The sequence below is a fragment of the Pseudopodoces humilis genome, chromosome 3 (assembly GCF_049639895.1).
Source record: "Pseudopodoces humilis isolate 2021_Gansu_Grassland_sample_001 chromosome 3, ASM4963989v1, whole genome shotgun sequence".
NCBI lineage: Eukaryota > Metazoa > Chordata > Aves > Passeriformes > Paridae > Pseudopodoces > Pseudopodoces humilis.
In genome coordinates this window covers 46,773,722-46,793,701 of record NC_142202.1, presented here as the reverse complement: position 1 = coordinate 46,793,701, position 19,980 = coordinate 46,773,722, and the positions used below count along the sequence as shown (strand labels likewise).

Here is a 19,980-nt window from a genome sequence, read left to right as displayed (position 1 = left end):
CATCTGAAAATACAACTAAGGCAAGGTAAATCTTTGCAAAGTTGCACAGGCCCTCAAGAACAGCAATCTGAAGAGAGGGAAACACATCCAGAGCTGAGGAGGGCTAACAAGTGTAAGCACCTCACTCACACCCAGAGAAAGGGAAGGTGGAACTGTGGCCCTGCATATGAGTTTTTGACACACCATTGATCTGTTTTTAGTAAGGTCTGAACTGGTATCTATGACCTGATGTTATTGATACTAACATTTGACAGCAATGGTACTTATAAAAACATAGTATTTCCTAAAGGACTGACTACTTTTTGCTACTGTAATGACCTAGGGTGCATTTCATGGCCATAAAGAAAAGATGTAGTCCTAAAGATGAATCATTGTTGTCCATAGAAATGTGAGATTTTTTTGATAAATAACTGCATTTTTATGTTTTATTTCCATGACCAGCAGTTGCTTAACTTTTTAATTTCTTAGAACATTTCAAGACTTCTCTTTTGGGACATTGTTTCATGAGCACTCATCTTTCATTCTTAGGACAGGATATCTTTTCCTGGTTGGTAGGAAAATGGTAGGGTCTGGGCAACAATTCTGCAGGCCTTTGCTGAATGTCAAGAAAAATAAAAACACTGGCTCTTGGAGAAGTGCTAGACTAGAATAGTGCACTTCAGACTGACTACATCTAACTCAGAAACATAAAGAAACATTTTTAGAAGCGAAAGAAAGTGATTAATGAGAAAAGGGTTAATACATTTATAGGTCAGCTTGTAAAAGACACTTTTCTTCAAAACAGGAAGGAAAACCAGTGGTTTGACTGCCTGAGAGTTTTCCTAAGAAGGGGAGACTTTTGCAGAGCTGTTACTGCAGCTGCGCATTATCTGACCATGTATTCAGAGAGCAAACTGCATCTGTGGGTATGCAACACCTCAAATTCATGTCTAGATAGTAAGGGTGTCAAACGAAGCTTGTGAAGTTCAAAATCATACTCTCTCTTTTCAAACAACATCAAAAAAATATTAGGGAAAATATGTCAGCTCTTCTAGTCTTTCTTGCTGATCAAGCACAAAATGCAGGCTATTCTGACAGTAAACCTTTCAAGAGTTTGCAAAGTCTGAATGAAAACCACAGGCTATGACTGACACATTATAAATACATTTAAAGGACAATGACAGCAATGCAACAACTGTAAAAACTCAAAACATGCCCCATTAAGTTTGATTATGGGTTTCCTTTGTTTTGTGGGATTTTCTGCCTTTTTTTTTGTTTGTTTTTTGTTTTGGATTTTTTTAAAGTTGCTTAATCAGAAAGAAGTAATATCTGAAAATTTTCACTTAAAAGGATATATATTTAGGATAGATATATCATCAGAAATGCCAATCTCCACAAAATATTACAGAAAACTTTATAAACAACCCAGTATCAATTTCTAATTAAATGATCTAGTTAGCCTTAAGTGCAGTGTGACCACAAAAAATAGTACTGCTCGGAAAGCCTCTTGGCAGACCTATGCTTTTACTGTAATTTTCAGGAGCATTTTTCTTTTTATTTCTACTGTATTTAAAAGTTTATCACGCATTATTTTCCCTACAGATGGTATTTTCCAGTTCTGCTTTACTTCAAGTGAGAGAAGAGTGAAAGCAGTAGAAAACTTCAGAAAAATTAATTGCTTTTAACTTTGCACCATTTTTCTTTTCTCATCTTCTCATAAGAAAATACAAAGCCTGACACATCAATGTTTATCTTTTGCATATAAATGCCTGGCAAACCAATATGGAATTTGAAATGCCAAGTGAAAAGTGTTTAAAATAAGAACTGTCTGACTGCTTTCTTTAGAACATACATGCTTTACCCTATAAAAATACAGTATCACCTTTGGAAATATTACCATCTATGAAAATCCTTTGATTAAATTATTGTAAAGGAGTAAGACACGTATTTGCAGAGACTAAATAAGGAATAGCCTCTATTAGCAGTCCGTATACTGGGATACAAAATATTCTAGAAAAACCCAAACCGACCATGGTTTGATAAAGATGATCAAACTAAACGAGAGAAGGTAATAAAGCTATACATTTTATAAATAATTATTGTAAATAAAGTATGTTTCATGAGGCAGAAACCAGGTCAATAGCTCACCAAGGTAGCATACCACAGTCTTTGAAAAGTCTATCTGTATCTGTCCCTTGATTTTGCTGCCAATGAACAATTACAGAAAGTTTCTCTCACCATTAAAGTTTTAGCCTGCTCCTCAACTTTATCAGCAGAAAAAAAAAATTCAAGAACATTTCCCTAAGGGGAAAATCTACTTTCCTGAAATAATTACATATATTTCAGTGGCAATAGTCAATTTTCAGATTTTTGTCCCAGAAATCTACCTACATATCTCTTGATCTAGCTGAGATTTTGAAAACCATCATGATGTACATTCTTACACCTCTGTGCAACATATATTTTTCCATTGAGATTTTTCTCCTTTGACATCTCAATACTTCTCAAGACACATTCATAGCACACTATCTTGTCTTTTATTGAGACAAATATGAAATCAAGAAAAAATGCCTAAAAGACAACTTCAGATATCAGGTTTGAACTATGTTTGCAGACAAAGTATTTTCTATGCAGAAGCTTTGCTAAGACAGTTGTTTAATCAAACAAGATTCTTAATTATCAGGAAAATTGCACGTCTTACTTGAAAAGCTGTTATTCTTACTGCCAATTTGGCCAAAATGTTCTAATTCCTAAAATGCAATGAAGAGAGCTTGACTTTGCTAGACCTGACACAGCAGCACCATACCCAAGATCTCTCAAGAGTTGAGCACAACCAAGAAATCAAAGGTCCCCAAAGTCTAAACCCTACCTCACCTGAACAAAAGAAATGGAGCACAAGATTTAAACTTGATGAGGCAAGTAAAAGTTAAAATTCAAACCAAAAATCTCCTTGTGATTTTCAGGATGTATTATTTTCAGTCTTAATCTCAGCGACTTCCTGGACTGAAGTTACACAGTCCTGTCCGCCAGGGAAACACTCCCTCAGCCCACCAGCGCCGAGTCTGGGTTTGAACAACAGTCCCCCTGATATTCTTCTAAGGCATCTCCCAGTTTCTTTTCCTACTGTAGGTCCTTCTGATTGCCTTTTCCCCTCCCTGTCACATCTTGCACCTGCAGCCATTTTGTAGCTCATACACATTCAGTTCCTTTCAGGCTAAAACCACCCTTGCCCTAGAAGGGACAAGCTGGCAGACAGCTTTCTTTCCTCTGCTGCTTCAACACATCCTCAAAGTACACACACACATTGAACTCAGAGAGCGTCAAATGATCGTATCTCAATCCCATTCTTCTCTTAAGCTTTAGATGTTTAAGGAGGAAGAAGTTTTGTGCTAATTTAGTTGACGTCTTTTAAGGAAAACTGTTTTGCAGTGAGAATTCTCTGGAGGTTTTTTGGTGTTTTAAAAGAAAAATAGCTTAGTATTTTGAAATAAAAGGACATTTTTCTTAAATCCTTTTCTATAAAATATACAAGACTAAATTAACCTCTACTAATTAGGCAGCTAAATCCCTGCAGAGGGAACCAAGATAATATTTAACTGTCAAATCAGTTTCAAAAAGATATACTTAATTACATAAAATTAATTCTGACAGTGAGTAATATGGAATAGATCCCCAGAGATCTGCTGTACTGTGTTAACATTTGCACCATGCTCTTGCTATAGTAGCAGAATTCAGTTTTTTTCACTGTGAGACTTCCTGTTCCAAAATGTACCCACTTGCAGCAAATACATATGGTATACACAACACTGACTGTGTAGGTGCCTCAGGAAAGTTTTCAGTAACTTCCTAAACCAGAAGTCAGATGTCTGTGACAATTACATAGGATAAATACACTTGAAAAAAGGGCTTGTTCTTGTCAATTTGCCTAATAACAGGCTGAAGTCAATAATTTAATGAATTTAAAGCTTCAATCCCATCAGTGTTTAGGCTCAGATGTAGCTTCAACTCAAGCTGCTAATAGTTGTAGGATTATATTACAATGCTTAGAATTTACATGTTTGCATTTGCTTAATTTTTACTTATGGGGCATTTATTACTTTTTAAATAACTGATTAATTGGCATAATTTTTATAAACAAAGGGTGACCACAGTGAAGTATCTGCATGCAGATGAGCACAAACTTCATAACTCTTCTAAACATGGACCAGACACCATGGCTGATTTTTCAAAGCCACTCATTTTTTTTTGCCATATTATACTACACTTGCTCTTGTGTACCCCAGAACCTGGGATGTGATTTGCAATATGATTCAGTCTGAGTGGTTTTTTTTTTAACACAGGGTTAAATGACTTATTGCTGTTTTCCTTTTTCCTAACATCATCAAACGCATATTTACAATATGCCATGGCTTAATGCCTTGACCTTCTTTGACTAAATATGCAAATGAAAATCTTTAATCAACTTTCAGGCCTAAAACTTGTCTTCCTTTCCTTGGATTCATAGTAGCATAGCAGTTACATGCTCTGCCAAAAACACTGTTTAGGTAATGGACCCAAAAAACTTTAGCACAAACTGGTATTAAAATCCCATTCAAAAATTAGGATGACTGGGGGGTTGGGGGTGGGTGTCATGATCTGTTAGAAAAACAAAACCTGAGAAAACTCCAAAAGGCATTCAGTAGGTTGTGTGCTAATGAAGTGTGGCTGACTGGTTTCTCTGCGACTGCTCCCAATAACATTCTTTGAGAAAAGCCTTTGAACAAACAAACAAATGTACCTTTCCTGAAGAATAAGTTTGTTTTCCTTCTTCCAGAAGTCTTTGAAGTCAGAACTGAATTCATGCCAAATACTGAAGAAAGAATGTGGGGACACCTCCTTCTCACCCATTTTTGGTTTCATACAGAAATAGGCTGTAGTTTCCAAAAAGCTGTCAAAGAAAGCAGAAATAGCAAATGCCTCAGTATCCACTGAAGTATTTTTTTTTTCTTACTTGACACTGACATAGTATTTAATTATTCTTGGTAGCAGATCTTAAATAAAAGAATATAAAAACGTAACAGCTCTTAGCTCTTCATATACAAGTAGGTACACAATATAAGATGATTCTTCAGTAAAGTCAGGATCTGGGATTTATCACAGTTTCTAGTTTTGACCAAAGTATTTTCCATTTCAAAAGCCAAACTGAACACACTGTCCACAGCCCTGCAAATCCAGATATCCACACCCACCCATATACTGCTTTTCTGTTGTGTTTAAAGCTGTTTTCAAAACATACAGTCAAAGCTCATAAAGGACTGTAAATAAACTTCAAGTTCTGTTAGATCCGTGCTACAACACAATAGCTTAGGCTGAAGACTACACAGAAATGTTAAAACTCAAACCTGCATTGTACTAAACAAGAAATGATGCAACAGAAAACTTGGCCCAGGAACAGCTGTGCTAGAAAATAGGTGCCCATTGTGACTCTACCAGAACAATCCAGCAATCCCTCCTGAGCAAAGTGAGAGTAAAGCTGGTGTAGCAAACATATAAGCTACTCCTTAAGTAAAAGCTATTCGTGAAATGCAAAGGTCATACTTCACACACTGAGCAAGGAATGTGATGCAACTAAAATTTCATGTATTTCTGAGTTTGAATTACTTCTAATTTATTTCAGGAATGTTACAGGAAGGTACAGAATAATTATTTTTAAAAATATTTGTTGATTAACTATTATTTCTTTTCTCATTTTTTTTCACTGTATATTTTGTAAATACTGGACGTTTTAGAAATGTTTTCCTGAACTGAAGCTTAACATGCAAGCTACTGGGGAATTGCTTATTTTATGAAAAGTGCAATAGAAAAATCTCACTTGAAGTATAATGGTAGTTGCTTTGCTCACTGATCTATTACTATTCATTGACTCCTATCATAGTTTTCTCTGAATCATATATCACAGTTTTAATCACTTCAATTATGGGGAAAAATCCAATTCCAGCTAATGAAGGAAATGTAATTTTAGTCACAGAAGTTATGTCTTCATTCATAGATTATGATGGTTAAAGTAACATACAAAAGATTCAACCATTCAGAAGGGTAACTCTCACAAATTCTGCAAGAAAATGTTTACCCTAATTCTCAAACCTGACTATTCCAGTTATACTGCCCAACCTGAAAAGTAAGCACCTACATATATTATCATATCGCTGAATAAAAAAAGCGTACATCTTAAAAATTTAACGTCAATTTACCAGCCAAATTTTACATCACATTTTTTCTCCTAAGTTGCAATTCGTTTTTCCATCTGCTGGAGCAAACTGAGGATGTTGAGTAATAAACAAAAACAAAAAAAATAAACCCATGACATTGGTACTCAAATGCTACCTTACCTGATCATATAATTTCATCAGCTCTCTCAGTCTATCATGGCATTCTGATCTGTAACTCACTGTTTGGTCAATAAACGCCTTTTTTTTTTGGCTGGGTTCTGTTGTGGATTTGGTTGTTTGTTTTTTTTTTTTTAATTATTTATTAATGATTAATACTACTGATTAAAATATTCAATTTTACTTATTTATAATTTTCCCACAGTTTTATACTGGGCAAGATATTTGTCATCTATCCTCTGATCCCACAGACTCATTCAAAAAGAATATACCTGACATTGCAGTCAGCTGCACTGTTTTAAACTTTTCCCTATTGTCACATATTTTCAACTTTTTGCAAGACTGCAAATGTTATCAGGGAGGTATTTTTTCTCCCAGTCTCTTCCCCCAGACTTACAGCTCTGCAGCTGCTAGTGGGGAAGTCATATCAAAGGCTCATTTGAATTTTCAGAATAAACTGAAAATATTTTCAGAGGAATGTGAGGAATAAAGAACAAGAGAGAAATCTTGAGGCATCAGCTGAGTCAATGACTTATTTTTTAAGAAGCTCTTTGAATGAAGTCCATTAATGATTTACAAAACAGAGAAAGACGGAATTTCATATAAGAAACCTTGTTTTGAGAAATGTGTCCTCAAAACATTTGCAAACAACAATGATGAGAAAAGAATTTGACAGTGAATGGCCATCCCAAGTAATGCTTTATGAGCATATGAGATTATGACCTAGAATTCCTTCACAGGAAAACATCCCAAGAAACCGGAATCCAAACAAAATGAAATTCATACTGTATAAGAGAACGCTCAATTAAAAAAAAAAAAAAAAAAAAGAAGAAAAAGATAAACAGTACTAACATCTATTAGAGATGCAGAAACTTCCACAGCTCTTCAATTATTCCAACTATCCTCTGAGAGCAGGAGGCAATAACCAGTGTTTTTTCTCTGGTGGCTGAAAACCTCCCTGAGGACTACTTGTATGACCATTGCAAACTTACACATTCATACAGCTGTGTCTAACAGCTGTAACTTAATTAGCAGGTTTATAGAAAGAAGAGAAATGCTCCTACAGGTTGCTTGACTCCCTAGCAGTTAGTTTAGGAGGTAAGGAAAATTAGCTGTCTGTGAAATGTGAAACAGCAGCAGCATAGGAGGTTGTCATTGTTAGTATGTCACACCTTTCTATTGCCCTGTAACAATGCACAAGACATCAGCTGCAACACAGTAATACTTCAGGACACAAATCTCCACGAATCAAATCTTTCTTTCTATACATACTGATCAAACAGTCAAGACAGTTGGCATGTTTTTTCCAACCAGAGAGGCCTACCCTTCTTTAGCATTAAAGTCCTTCAGAGTTCATTCAGAAGACATATGGAAACTTGCTTGCTATACATTTGATGCTGTCATTTTTATAGTACAAGACAAAATGGCATAATTCACTAATTCACACATGAAAGACAAAGCAAATAAAGCCAAGCCAAATGCATCAAATAATAAAACATGGACAGCAATAAATCCTCTCTGTTACCATGGTCTTTAAATATCTGATTTAGAAATATTTACATATGTCAAACTAGACGCATCTCAAGGCTAATTCCAGGAGGGGACATGCATTTTAAATACAAAGAGAAATTTGGATGACATTGCCATAGCCCCAAGACTAGATATGATCCTTTCAGACTTCAGTCATGCAGTAAATATCATAAATATCTCTGGTGCTTTTCTCTGGGACAAGCCATTCAAATTTTCCTGTTCATTCTTTCGCAGATTTTGAAACAAAATATCTGCAAATACCATTGTTACTATTTCTAACTGTGCATCGCATAGACATTTTAACTCAAGTAAGGGACTAGCTATCAAAAGCCTTTTCTTCCTATACTAAAATTAATTTCTGCATCATAAAACCTTGGGAAACTCATCTGACCTGTTTGAATTTCATTTCACCTATCAGCAAAATTAAAAATTTATTTTGAAACTTTACTCAAGTGAAAAGGTTCATACTTATCCGTACTCTTTCTGAGAGTCTTAGAGGAAACAAATGTGCATTAGAGAAGACCTTTGAGTCATGGAAGAGGGAAAGAAGGGCATGAAACTCAGTTTAAGGGATTAAAAGAGGTAAAGGACGTCACTGCCTTTGCTTCTAACAGCCTGACTTTTCAAGCATGATTAAAAATAAGACAGTGATGTTCACACTGCCATCTTACCCTGATATGGCAAAACCCAGAAATCTTTAATCAGGTTTCAGACTGGGTTTCATATCCCTCATGCTGGCCCTGAAGGAGAATTAAACATCATCTTTCTCAAAACAATGGAAGACTTGCTCATCTCTGACAAGTAAGGAAGGAAATAACATCCGGATAGATGGCTAGTTCCTTTTCTTCCTTTCTGGTTTTCTAATGTCTTTGGTTCAAGTGTTTGGGTAATTCAGAAAAATTATTTCAGACTGATGTCTTAACTCACTGCCTATTCAAATGTGGAAATTTGATGAATGAATCACTGGACTTTTATGTGTGCTCCCTTGAGTACAACTACAAGTCTATGAAAGTGATTTTTCTATTTGGAAGGAAGAAAGGAATGGATGTACTAACAGCCAAACCAAATTTAATCACACGAAAAAGTAAAGAAGCTATTCACATTGCAGATGGCTCATTGACAGCAATACTGGCTAATAGATTTGATCCATTAGGAATATTCTAAGAGCTATAGATTATTCAGCCTTTTCCCCATTCCATTCTGAAAGCAGCTAGCAAAAAGTTGCAGACAATAATTCCAATTCAAGCCTGCTGTCCGGGATGCATTGGCTGGCTTACAAATAAGTACAAAAGCAAATCAACAATACTAAGACAGCAGCAGTTTCATCTCAGCATTATTTATCAGGCTTCCTTAGCCAAACAAATAGCAAAGTAACCATAGGTACAGACACGCCCTGGCTGACCTTTCTGAGAGAAGCTGAACACACTCATAAACACACATGTATCTGGTTTTCCCATGCAGCAAACTAAATTGCCTGCAAGGGTAAAGATTTACTCCAATGTGGATTTAAAAGCAGAAATAAGTGTTTCTATTCTGCACTGTTTAACAGACTACATATTTTGGTTGAAGTTTGAACATGGATATTCTTTTCTATTTTGGCTTCATAAATCTCTAAGCATCATTATGTACATAAATGATTAAGGACAGCTAGTGTAAATGGTGTAATCTGTTACTTCTGTGAAGTAGTTGTGTTTCAGAAGCAGTTCCAAATCAGGCTGAAACTACTAAAGTACCCTTTAGTTCAATTAAACTCACAAATAAAATTTAGAACTAAGCACATTCCATGAGAAGAAAGAAAGAGGGAAAGAAAAGACTATTTGTGCCTTCTACTACTTTAAATCTGATATGAGTCTTATTGAAAGCCGAACTGAGTTGATGGGCATGTAAGCCTGTTCACAGTGTTGATCCTGAATTGTTCACTACATACAGAAGGTGAGTACAATATACAGGTAAGAGTATTTACTTCCTGGATGATAATAATGTGAATCATCATATTAGTATTTGGTTCGTTTTATAAAGAGGCCAAGGCTTTGGATCTATTTTCTGAGTGTATTCAACATCTGAAAGCAAGAGTTAATCTTCAGACAGAATACCAACCAGTTCAATATGGTCACACAAAATTATGTAAAATAAAAGAGTACCAGCATCCTGATGATTGAGATAGCACAAGACTGTTAGGAAACTTTATATGCACAGCATTCTATGAAGGCTGTAATTTTCTATTGATATATTTTGTTGAAGGTTCTTCTCTGCACTATAACTTTACATCACTTTCTTCACATTTTCTTTGCTTTTTAAAAAAAGTATAATTTCCTGCCATCAGTGCTCTCTCTTGTTCTGCATAATTATAAGTGAAAATATGTAAAAAAATAAGTATAGGTTCATTCAAGATATCTAGTACCTAAATGCTGGTAAGCAATTTCTTCTTGTCCTTTTATTTCCCCCCTTTTATAAAGGAAGAAAAGTAACTTTCTTATATTAAAAAGAAAGTTGAGATAATATGCCAGTTCAAATTAGCTGCCAGAATCATTAATCTCTTCTTTCATTTGCCAATTTATATTGTGTAACTACGTATTTTGTAATATTGTTCCTTAGAAAACAAAGGTCTCAAGAGATTTTTCCATCCCTCTAAAAAAAAAAAACCTGCCAAACATTTGCAATGTTTTGAATCCTAAGTCATCTCCCTCATGCCTGGTCCCTTGCCTCCTATAAACTCATATTAAACAGAAACACTTTTTATTGCTTTGACCATATGAAAATTAGCAGCTTCAATAACAGCAAAAAAAATCCCTCTACCTTTGAAGCACTATTTTTTTTCTTCCCAACAAAAGCACTACAAAAAGCATCCAATAATAAGAACAGAAAACCATGTTTTGACAGGCTGGTCTGTCTTGTTCATGAGAATTTTAACAGCCTCCCCCCCACTCCCAGGACTGCTTTACAACTTTAGCGATCATCTACAATAATCAATATTATCAATTGTACATAATTGTTAGCATCACAAATGCAGAACTTCCACATTTTATGCTGATGGCAGCAGACCCTGTAACTGAATGCTGTTACAAAGTACAGAGCATATGCTGTGACACAGACTGCTACATTCAGTGGATATTAGGACTATAGCTTTGGACTTTAACAATTTGGGAAAAATAAAATTTTAGGAAGACTGATGATATCATGGTATTAACAGCTGATGCACCCTTCACATATCAAATTGCCATTTCAACCTCAATTTAAACTGTTATTCCAGACACTTCTATTTACTTAATTCAATGGGAGAGTATTTCTTATTCCTGTCTTTCAGGAACAAAGTGCCTCTTAACAGCAGGTTGCAAACCAGCAGAATAAAAGGGCCATAACTAAATTAAATTATACTTTTGTTGAAAGGTGAATGTGAGCACTGAGAATTTCAAAATCTTTATTTTAGAAAATACATTTATCAGGTCCAGATTAAGGTATATTGTTTGGGTATGATGAAATTTGCCTGATCGATCCTTGTTGCTAATATCTTCTGTAAACATTAGGCTCCCAGAGATCACAGTTAACACTACATTTAAAAAGCATTCTGCAAGGTCTTCCCTCACTGGTTTAATTATTTTTTAATTTGCATCTTTATTCTCATTTATCTCTAAAACAATAGGCTACAACCTGGTCCCTCTATGTGTTTGGGTTGGGTTTGGGTTGACTCTGGGTTGTTTTTTTTTTGCATTATTCTGATGTACACAAGTGCTCTACTGATAAAACAATATCATCTTTTATCCAAGGTGGCATAGGATTAGGTGCTAAATTTTATAAGGAGAGATCTATCCTGGCAAATGGAACCTTTCTGGTGACAAAAAAAATACTGTACTGAAAAAGCCATTCTGCATATACTGAGTCAATTCCAGCCATTGAAAACTGAAGGTCAGGAAATGTAGGTTAAAGGTATTTTAGCTACCTTCATTATACCATGTACAAAGCATTTGTCAGCTACATCTCACCCAGCAACTGGGGTTTATGTGAACCTAAATTCTGCTGTGAATATTTAAAGGTCATATTTCCATTCAAGAATATTATTCAAAATAAAAAATGGAGATAATACATTAAAAACAGAACTAACTTTGTGTCTTTTATTTTGCCTCTAACAGGCTACTCCAACAAAACACATTTTAAAAAATCAAGCATTATTTAGTGCTACTCTTCAAATGCATTTTTAAGTTACATGTGCTTTTCCCATGTAATTTTAAAATGGTAATTTTAAATCAGTTCAAACTTCCTCCCAAAACCTTGGCTTGAGGTAGTTAAAGTTCTCTAGATCCTTCTAGCATTGGTGTTAGCTGCAACCCACTGTTACCTGAATACTTTGCATAAATGTATAGGCTCTGTATCTTGGATTTAAATGTTTTTAATTCATGTTAGTGTGGATATCATGCCCATGCCTGCCAGCTAAGCTGAGACATATGGCTAGCTCTGTGCTAAGCTAGACACAGGCAATATGAGCATGTGTAAAACAATACCATGTAATTTTGTGCACTGCAGAGTCAGGCCCAGTAACATAACCAAGAGAAAACTATTTTTCTCTCTTAAAAAGACAAACATGGGAGCTTCAAACATATTAAATAACCCTTGGCTGGCTGAACTTGAAGAAATAATAAGGTGCTGTTAGACACAGAATACAGCAGTAGAGTGGATTTCAGCAGGGGTCTGACACAAAAGCTGCTGGCCTCAGTGCTGTAAGAAACAGCTAAAAGCCTCATGTGAAAGCCCAACTTGACTTCAGATCTTTCTATTAACACTCCTCATGTTCACTAGAGGCCTTCTGAGCAACTACTGTTACTTAAAGAGGTCATAATTATGGAAGTAGTGCAGAGCTGTTGCGCACTAAAGACTGTGTTAAAAGCTTATTATGTTTTTTTAATTTATTGATTGCAGCCTCAGCCTTGTAATCTGCCTGCTCCCATGATGTGGCTCATTTTTATAACTGAAATTCATGAACAAGCAAGGTCAGGGTTATCTAAGAAAATAATAACAGCTACATAATGGAATAATATTTTTTTCTTAAATCTAGAGCAGATTATTTGGAAACCACACATGCTTTATAAAATTTCAGGTACACATAAGATTAACTCATGTCTAAGAGTATAATTCAGCATAAACAAAATTTTATATATGTGCATTGAAAAAAATACACTCTAAATATAGCAAGTGAAATGAGTGTACAGGGTTTTTCTCAGCATAATAATTTCTGTTTTGGTGCTCATGTCAAACTCAGGTTTCAGTTTCTGTCCTTTGAAATTTTATTCTTTATAGGATAAAATTGCTTTTACTCTTTATAGAATGAAAATGGCCTGAAATACCTGGGTATTATAGAACATCCTAGCATTTTAATGGTCTTTTGATGCAGTTTCACCTTAACCCTTTGTGGTTGCTCTGGAGAGCATTCTTACTTAATTCAGCATGCAGGAGCTTAACATGCATCCACTCATATCATCATGGCCAACAGAACTATGAATAGCAGAAATCGATCCTTTGCTGAAAACAGAACTGTTCATGGGGGCTTTCATGTTCCTAGAGTCAATGATGACAAAATCCCATGAAAGGAAATTGAAAGACTTCAAAATCTGTCTTGATGAATTGTCAGGTTGGAAAGGTCATTATTAGCATTTTTCAAATGTTAAGCACTTAAGATTCAAGTCTCAAGTTATATATTCTCTTCATAGAAGTGAAAGAACCTTTGTGTAGATGAGTACAGAAAATGGGCAGCATTTTCTATAAGGACTGTCTAAATGAAAAGGTGGCAGCCACTGGAATGAACAGAAATACTGTGTTAAACAACCATATCAACTCTGGATTTGTGAATTATCAGTATTCACACATCCAAGCAAAGCTAGACAAACCATATTCCTTTGGCCTAAGAAAACTGTCTCATGTCTGGAGGAGCTGCTCCCCTCCCTTCCAAGGAGGCTTTGTGGTGTTTCTGGTCTGGGATGACCACACCCTAACTGTTTTCTTTAGGGTGAAGCAGGAAGTTTTACCCCCTCCACAGACTGATTAAGGTAGAGCAATCTTTCAGACAGCAGCTGAGAAAAGAAGCGTGTGAATTTATCTCATGAGAAGCCCTCATTTAAGACATAGCGCAGAAGGGATCTGGCACAGTAAAGCTGTTTCTGAACTAGCTCGTCAAAGCAGTCAAGAAACAAGGCAACGAGGCTGAGGAAAAAACCAAGGAAGAGCAAAGAGTCAATGCTTTTTTTTCCCTAGTCACCTAATCTCCATAGATGAGAAGCGCAGTGGAGTTTCAGCAGTAGGCTGAAGCAATCCCTATATCATGGATCGGCTTGTGGATGGCAGCCTTCCATCAGCTGGAAATTGTTATGGAAGGAATGACCTATATTGTAGAGATTATTACTGGATAGTTCCCAGATGAGTTAATACAGCACTTGTGACCTAATTAAATCCCATCCCTGACGTTCTGCTTTTCCATTTGCATATACATGAGAACAGTGACATAATATTGTAATACTTAAAGTAAAATGTAAAATGCAGCAAGGAAGAGAGGAACGACTCCAGTGGCAAATCAGCATAAGAGAGTAAAAGATGCATTATCCACATTTAAGTCACAGTCTTTGCAAATGCAAACGCTGACTATGAAGGCCTTAGGAGCCAATCTAACCAAACAGCCCAGGTAGACAACATGATGAAAAAGAAGTCCTGCTGGACATAATCAGAAGCTGATGCACAAGGGAGAGGCACTGGAGCTAATCACGCATACATACACGCACACGAACGTTTTACTTCAGCTGCAACAGCTCAAGAGGAATATATTGAATTTTTGAGGGCTACTCAGTGAAACCACCTGCTGAACATAAACTGGAAGCCAAAAAATATGTGACACATTGAAAGACTTTAATTCACCCATTTTTTTCCCCACTAATTTTATTATCTACATGGTTCATCTCTTCTCTGTTTTTAAATCCTCAGCTGATGCCATAGCATTAGTTTTGGGTTGATCAGACCCAAGTTATTTTAACTATATTGTTATCAGGGTGTTTGCTGTATTGTTATCAATGCTATTTAGCTATGTAACCGTAGTTGCACCTCAAGCTAACATCCTTTCTCTTTTACTCCAAGATCTAAGGATAAGCCCTTCACATGAACTTTAGAATAAGTTGCATAAAAATCAGTTTACATTGCAGAATATCAGATCTCTGAATTGTACCCCAGTCTGTTAGGAGCTGTATTACCATTTGCTCATACTAGCACCAAATGCCATTAAATGCAGACTAATTCCAAACAAATAAAATTATTTTTCAAAGCAAGTAGGCCAACATCTTTAAAAGAAAAGATAATGCTCTTACAGGCAAAAATCAATAATCTAAATGATTAAGGATTGTGTCACTTTGCAGATGTTTTCAGAAAAGGACAGGGACTTCATCTTCCAGGATAAGACCAATTACCCGTATTTTAGAAGAGACTTTCTGACATAACTAAACTGCTGGCTAAGTTTCCATTACCGCATATCTACTGGTCCTGATATTTTGTCAGAGACAGGATACTAAACTAGAATGATCCAAACTGTTTAACAGTCTGTAAGCTTCTTCTATACACATTTCCTCTGCTCAGCAAGTATTTACTTTTTGCTGATCCAACTAATGTATACCTAGGGTCTGAAATGTATTACCCTTAGCAATTCCAGCCTACATGCTGGGAGCCACACAGCGAGAAATAGACATAACAGTGAAGCAACCAACAATAGATGAATGGCCAAAGAGTAGTGAAAGACAGAGTCCAATAGCATATTCTTGCCTTTCAGTTAAAAGTTTCCTTCTGTTTTTTTTATTTTTAAACTACATACCTCTTCCATTCTATGCTTTTCAGCAGTTTATTTCTATCATTAACTCAATTTTCACTTTAACTTTACAGTTCACTTTTGGAAACAATCCAAAACATTGTGTGGAGGGTAGTGAGGTGGGAGGAACATTTAATGTTTTAAAGGATTACCAGACTTAGGTGCTACATTTCGAGGTGTTGCTTTTCAGCAGTGCCATTGTACCATACTGTCTGCTATTTCTCTAAATGTCATCAACTTGTCAGCTCATAAGCAGGTGTAAACCTTTGTTCCTCCCCAAGTTCTCATGTTCAGTGATGTCAATGGAAGTCTGCAAAGAGTGTTGTGTCAAGAATACTGTTTTTTCTTTTTTTTTGCAGGCAATTTAAAAGTAAACATTTCTCTTCAAAATTAATGTCATTTTGTTGCTACAGCAAAAGAAAGCAACAACGCATTTCTAACTGGATTATTAGAAGTCCTGAAAACAGAAGAGGTGCCTGGAAGGCTGCACTCAGAAAGCACTTAAAAGCCCAAAAATCACCGGAATGTGCAAGTAATGGAAGCAAATTATAAAATAAACCAAATAAAAATATCCAGACATGGAGAGATGAGCATTTCATACCACTACCACACACGTCCTAAATTCCCCAGTTGATACTTACGTCAAAAGGCAAAAAGTCCTCTGTTTGACATCTTATAAAACAAATATATAATTCTCATAATGAACTGAGATTTACTAAAGGAAAAGATAAATTCTAGGATTTTTTTTAAAAGCAGTGATGTACAGAAAGCCAGGACAGTAAGTGGAATTTCTGTCTTTCCAAGTCTTGTTAGGCATCAACAAGAAAAACAGGTGAACGGTTTTAAACCACCAGTGTATGGGACTGTTGACTTAGTGATTTTTCACTTCAAGCAAGGTTATGCCATCTGAAATACTAAAAAAAAAACCAAAAAACAAAAAAAAAAGGAAAATATTTTAAGATCTTTAGTATTCTTTAACATTTCTAGCATACATTGTCTCTTACAGAAGTGGAATATGAGTTAATGATATGAAATATAAGTAGCAACTTTCAGTGCTGCTGAACTGAATTTGGAATCAAATGCTTCATTGTGAGACTGAGGGATAGCAAGAAAAAATGAAGATCATTTGACTCTATCTTGGATATAAAAAAACTTCCATCTTTAATTAAATTTTTGGATAATTCCCAAGTTGCTATTCCAAGAAGACACAAATGTTTGCAGATAAAGGGGAAGGAAAAGATCTTCTTAACTATTCCAATGGAAGAGAGAACAGTGTTACAAGTCTGGATTGTTTGCTTTTTAAAAATACATGAATCTGGAAGCCTTCATGGAGATGAGAACTTAATACTGGGTGAGGTATTATAAGAAAAAGTAATAAAGTTACATTCTATTCCTCTAGAGCTATTCAGCCGTTCAGTTAGCAAGGCAGAGAATCAGGACCTTCAACTTCATTGAATGCTGTTGCTAGTAACTTCAGTCAGGTTGTTTAGCTATTGGTTCTTCAGAAATGAAGTGCAAGAAAAGCAACTAACTCATTTCTGATTATAAGTCTGCAAGACAGTATTTCTGCTGTTGCTATTGCCTTTCATCCTAGTGCAGCAAACGAGGTATCACATGTCACATTATTTGGACAATAATTTTGTTGCAATCTTGGTTCCTACTTGCTGTGTATACTGTGACAAAGTCAATCTCATTCTGAAATTGTATTAAGCATACCTGGAAACAATAATACTTTGATTTTTTTTCTTGCTGCTTAAGTAAAAATCACATCTGAAAAGACGAAAACATATTTAACACTAAGTAAATGAAAACAGAGAGAACAGAGAGCATATCTTTAATGCAAGTCCTGGGATGGAGGATATATTTCAAATTTAAAAATAAAAACAGAAGAAAAAATAAAGGGGCACTGAATTAAAGACTTCTAAAATAGAGAAGCATCTCTTTCCCCTCCTCCTCTCTCTTTTCTGTTTTACTTCTTTCACCTCCCCCCAAATGAGTGATTTTTGCTTTAACTTGACAAGTATTTCACAGTTTCTCAAGCATTTAGCAATGAGGATCTAATTGGAAAGTGCCAGGTTCTTTCTTATTACACTTTATCAATATTGTTAAGGGAATGATGTAATTGTTTGGGGTTTGGTGAAGACATTCCATGTCACTTCAGTGTTAATACCAGGCTGGAGCCTTCCTTGTCTGCCTGCGTAAGCTAGATAAACATAGACCTGTGTGCTTTCTTCTCATCTCAGGATACTTACTCAGAGAGATCTTGGAACATATGCCTATTGCGAGCTAAACATTTCACTTTTCATTTTATCCATGTGCCAGAAATCCATTCCTTGGATAAACACTTTACATACTGACACTCTTAAAGTCACTAAACACGATAAATAAAGAGAGAATACATCATTTCAAAACTGATTAAACATTTTCTCACTTGTGACAAATGAACAGCTATACACTGTATGGAGTCCCTAGAGCAGACATTCCATTTTTTTTGTCTTCATTTTGTGTGTAAGATTAACTTTCCATTTCAGCTCATCTATTGCACAACTAAGCTTTTTTAAAACACACATTGCTGAATTTTCCCCAAATCATTATTCATTTCAGAAACTGTTTTTTTTAATTGCTAAAAGAGCTTTCCTTTCGGGCTTTTGCATTTTAATGGAGACAAACGAACAAAGAAAATAATTTAAAAAAAATAATAATTTTTAATGAAAGCTAAAGAAATCCTTCCATGCAGTAGACCTGAACTTATACATGGGCTGAAGTCATTCACTTCAACAAGGAAAATCCAAGCACATTAATCACATTAACTTTGCTCCATCTAATCCATCACTTTTCCTTGCACTACTTGCTTGTCTTGTCATCCTATGCACTTATATCTACCTATGATTAGTCAAATGCAACTAATCTTTTATTTAGCTTCTTAAGCTCCTATCATCATTTTCACCCACCCCTGCCAAAAAGGATCCCAAGCATTTTATTTCCAAGCTAAATTAAAAATCTTACTGAAATAATCATACATAATACAAAAACGGTATATGAAGTTGTCTTCAGTGTTCTAATAAATGCCACTAATCTGATTAAGAATTTCAGTGGGAAGGTGGAAGGAAGAAAGAAAATATCCTTGCTAGATATTCACAGAAAGGAGGAGCAATGAAGCAGAATTTTCCTCCTTGACAAACTGTGTAAAAGGAGCTGGGAGAAGAAAGAATTAGGCCAAGTCAGAAGAAAAAGACCAAGCTAAACCAGAACCCATGGAGCAGTTTGCTTTCTTCCCCCATCAGGCTAATAAAACCAACACAAAGTTTTTGATATGATGGTTCCAGTCTTGCCAGGGAAAAAGATTAGAAGGAAAAGTGAATTAGACACCAAAAGATAGTGATAAATCACAAGATTTCTCAACAGATTGAAGATTCCACTGTCATTAGATTTCTGTCACCTTTGGACTTGTATTCAAATCCATTTTTGATGGGACAAATATTTCCCATAAAAAAGCAATCAGAGATGACAAAAATCTCCTAAAATTGCCGTCTTCTCTCAAAGTTTTATTGTGAAGGAAAATTTTAAAGATAAGAATTATGTAACTGAGCAGCTAAACAAACCTAAGAAATGCCAGGAATGCCTTTCATATACTTGAGCAAGAGGTATGATATTAAGCCAAAGCAATACCCTAATATTATCTCAGCTTGGTAGAACATTGTGCTAATAGCACCAAGGTTGTGGGTTTGATTCCTCTACAGGCCCCTCATTTGGGAGCTGGACTTGATGATCCTTCTGTGATTCTGTAATGAAAATTAAGTGAACACAGACCTGCTCAAAACAGCTGTGATTATCTTATATTCTCTCTCTTGCATTCCATTATTCTCTCCCTTTCCACACCACCATGATTCCACACCTCCGACGCGCCACTCAGGGACCTACCACCTCCTTACAAATAAGGAGGGAGGCTCTTGTGGCACTGACTCCCCTTGGCTTCTTTTTCAGATACTATCTTTAGTACATGGCCCAAGGGAATAGAGAAAAAAAACCTGATGTTGTACCAGGAAAGACATCAACCACCCTGTGGCATTACTGCAGGTAGGAAATTTGGGCATTAAGGCCATAGAATGGCTAACAAATCACAGTAAAAACTAGAAACTTTTATAGCAATATCTTTAAGAGGAATCCTATTGAGAGACATCATAATTCTGTGAGTATATAATGGATATTACTATGTACTAAGTGACAGTTGTAGCTAGTACAAAAAGAAAAAGTACAAAAACTTTCATTTTTAGTGAA

At 35.6% G+C, this 19,980-nt stretch overlaps 1 protein-coding gene across 2 annotated transcripts in view; it reads right to left on the bottom strand.

The window, feature by feature from the left end:
- The window catches only part of FMN2 (formin 2), a 158,883-nt gene that overhangs the window by 13,331 nt on the left and 125,572 nt on the right, over positions 1–19,980 (bottom strand). For both annotated transcript variants that reach the window (XM_088053660.1, XM_005518511.2), the window contains exon 17: positions 4,757–4,906. In XM_088053660.1, the coding sequence (XP_087909786.1) occupies positions 4,757–4,906 (150 nt within the window). The remainder of the gene's footprint in view (positions 1–4,756; positions 4,907–19,980) is intronic.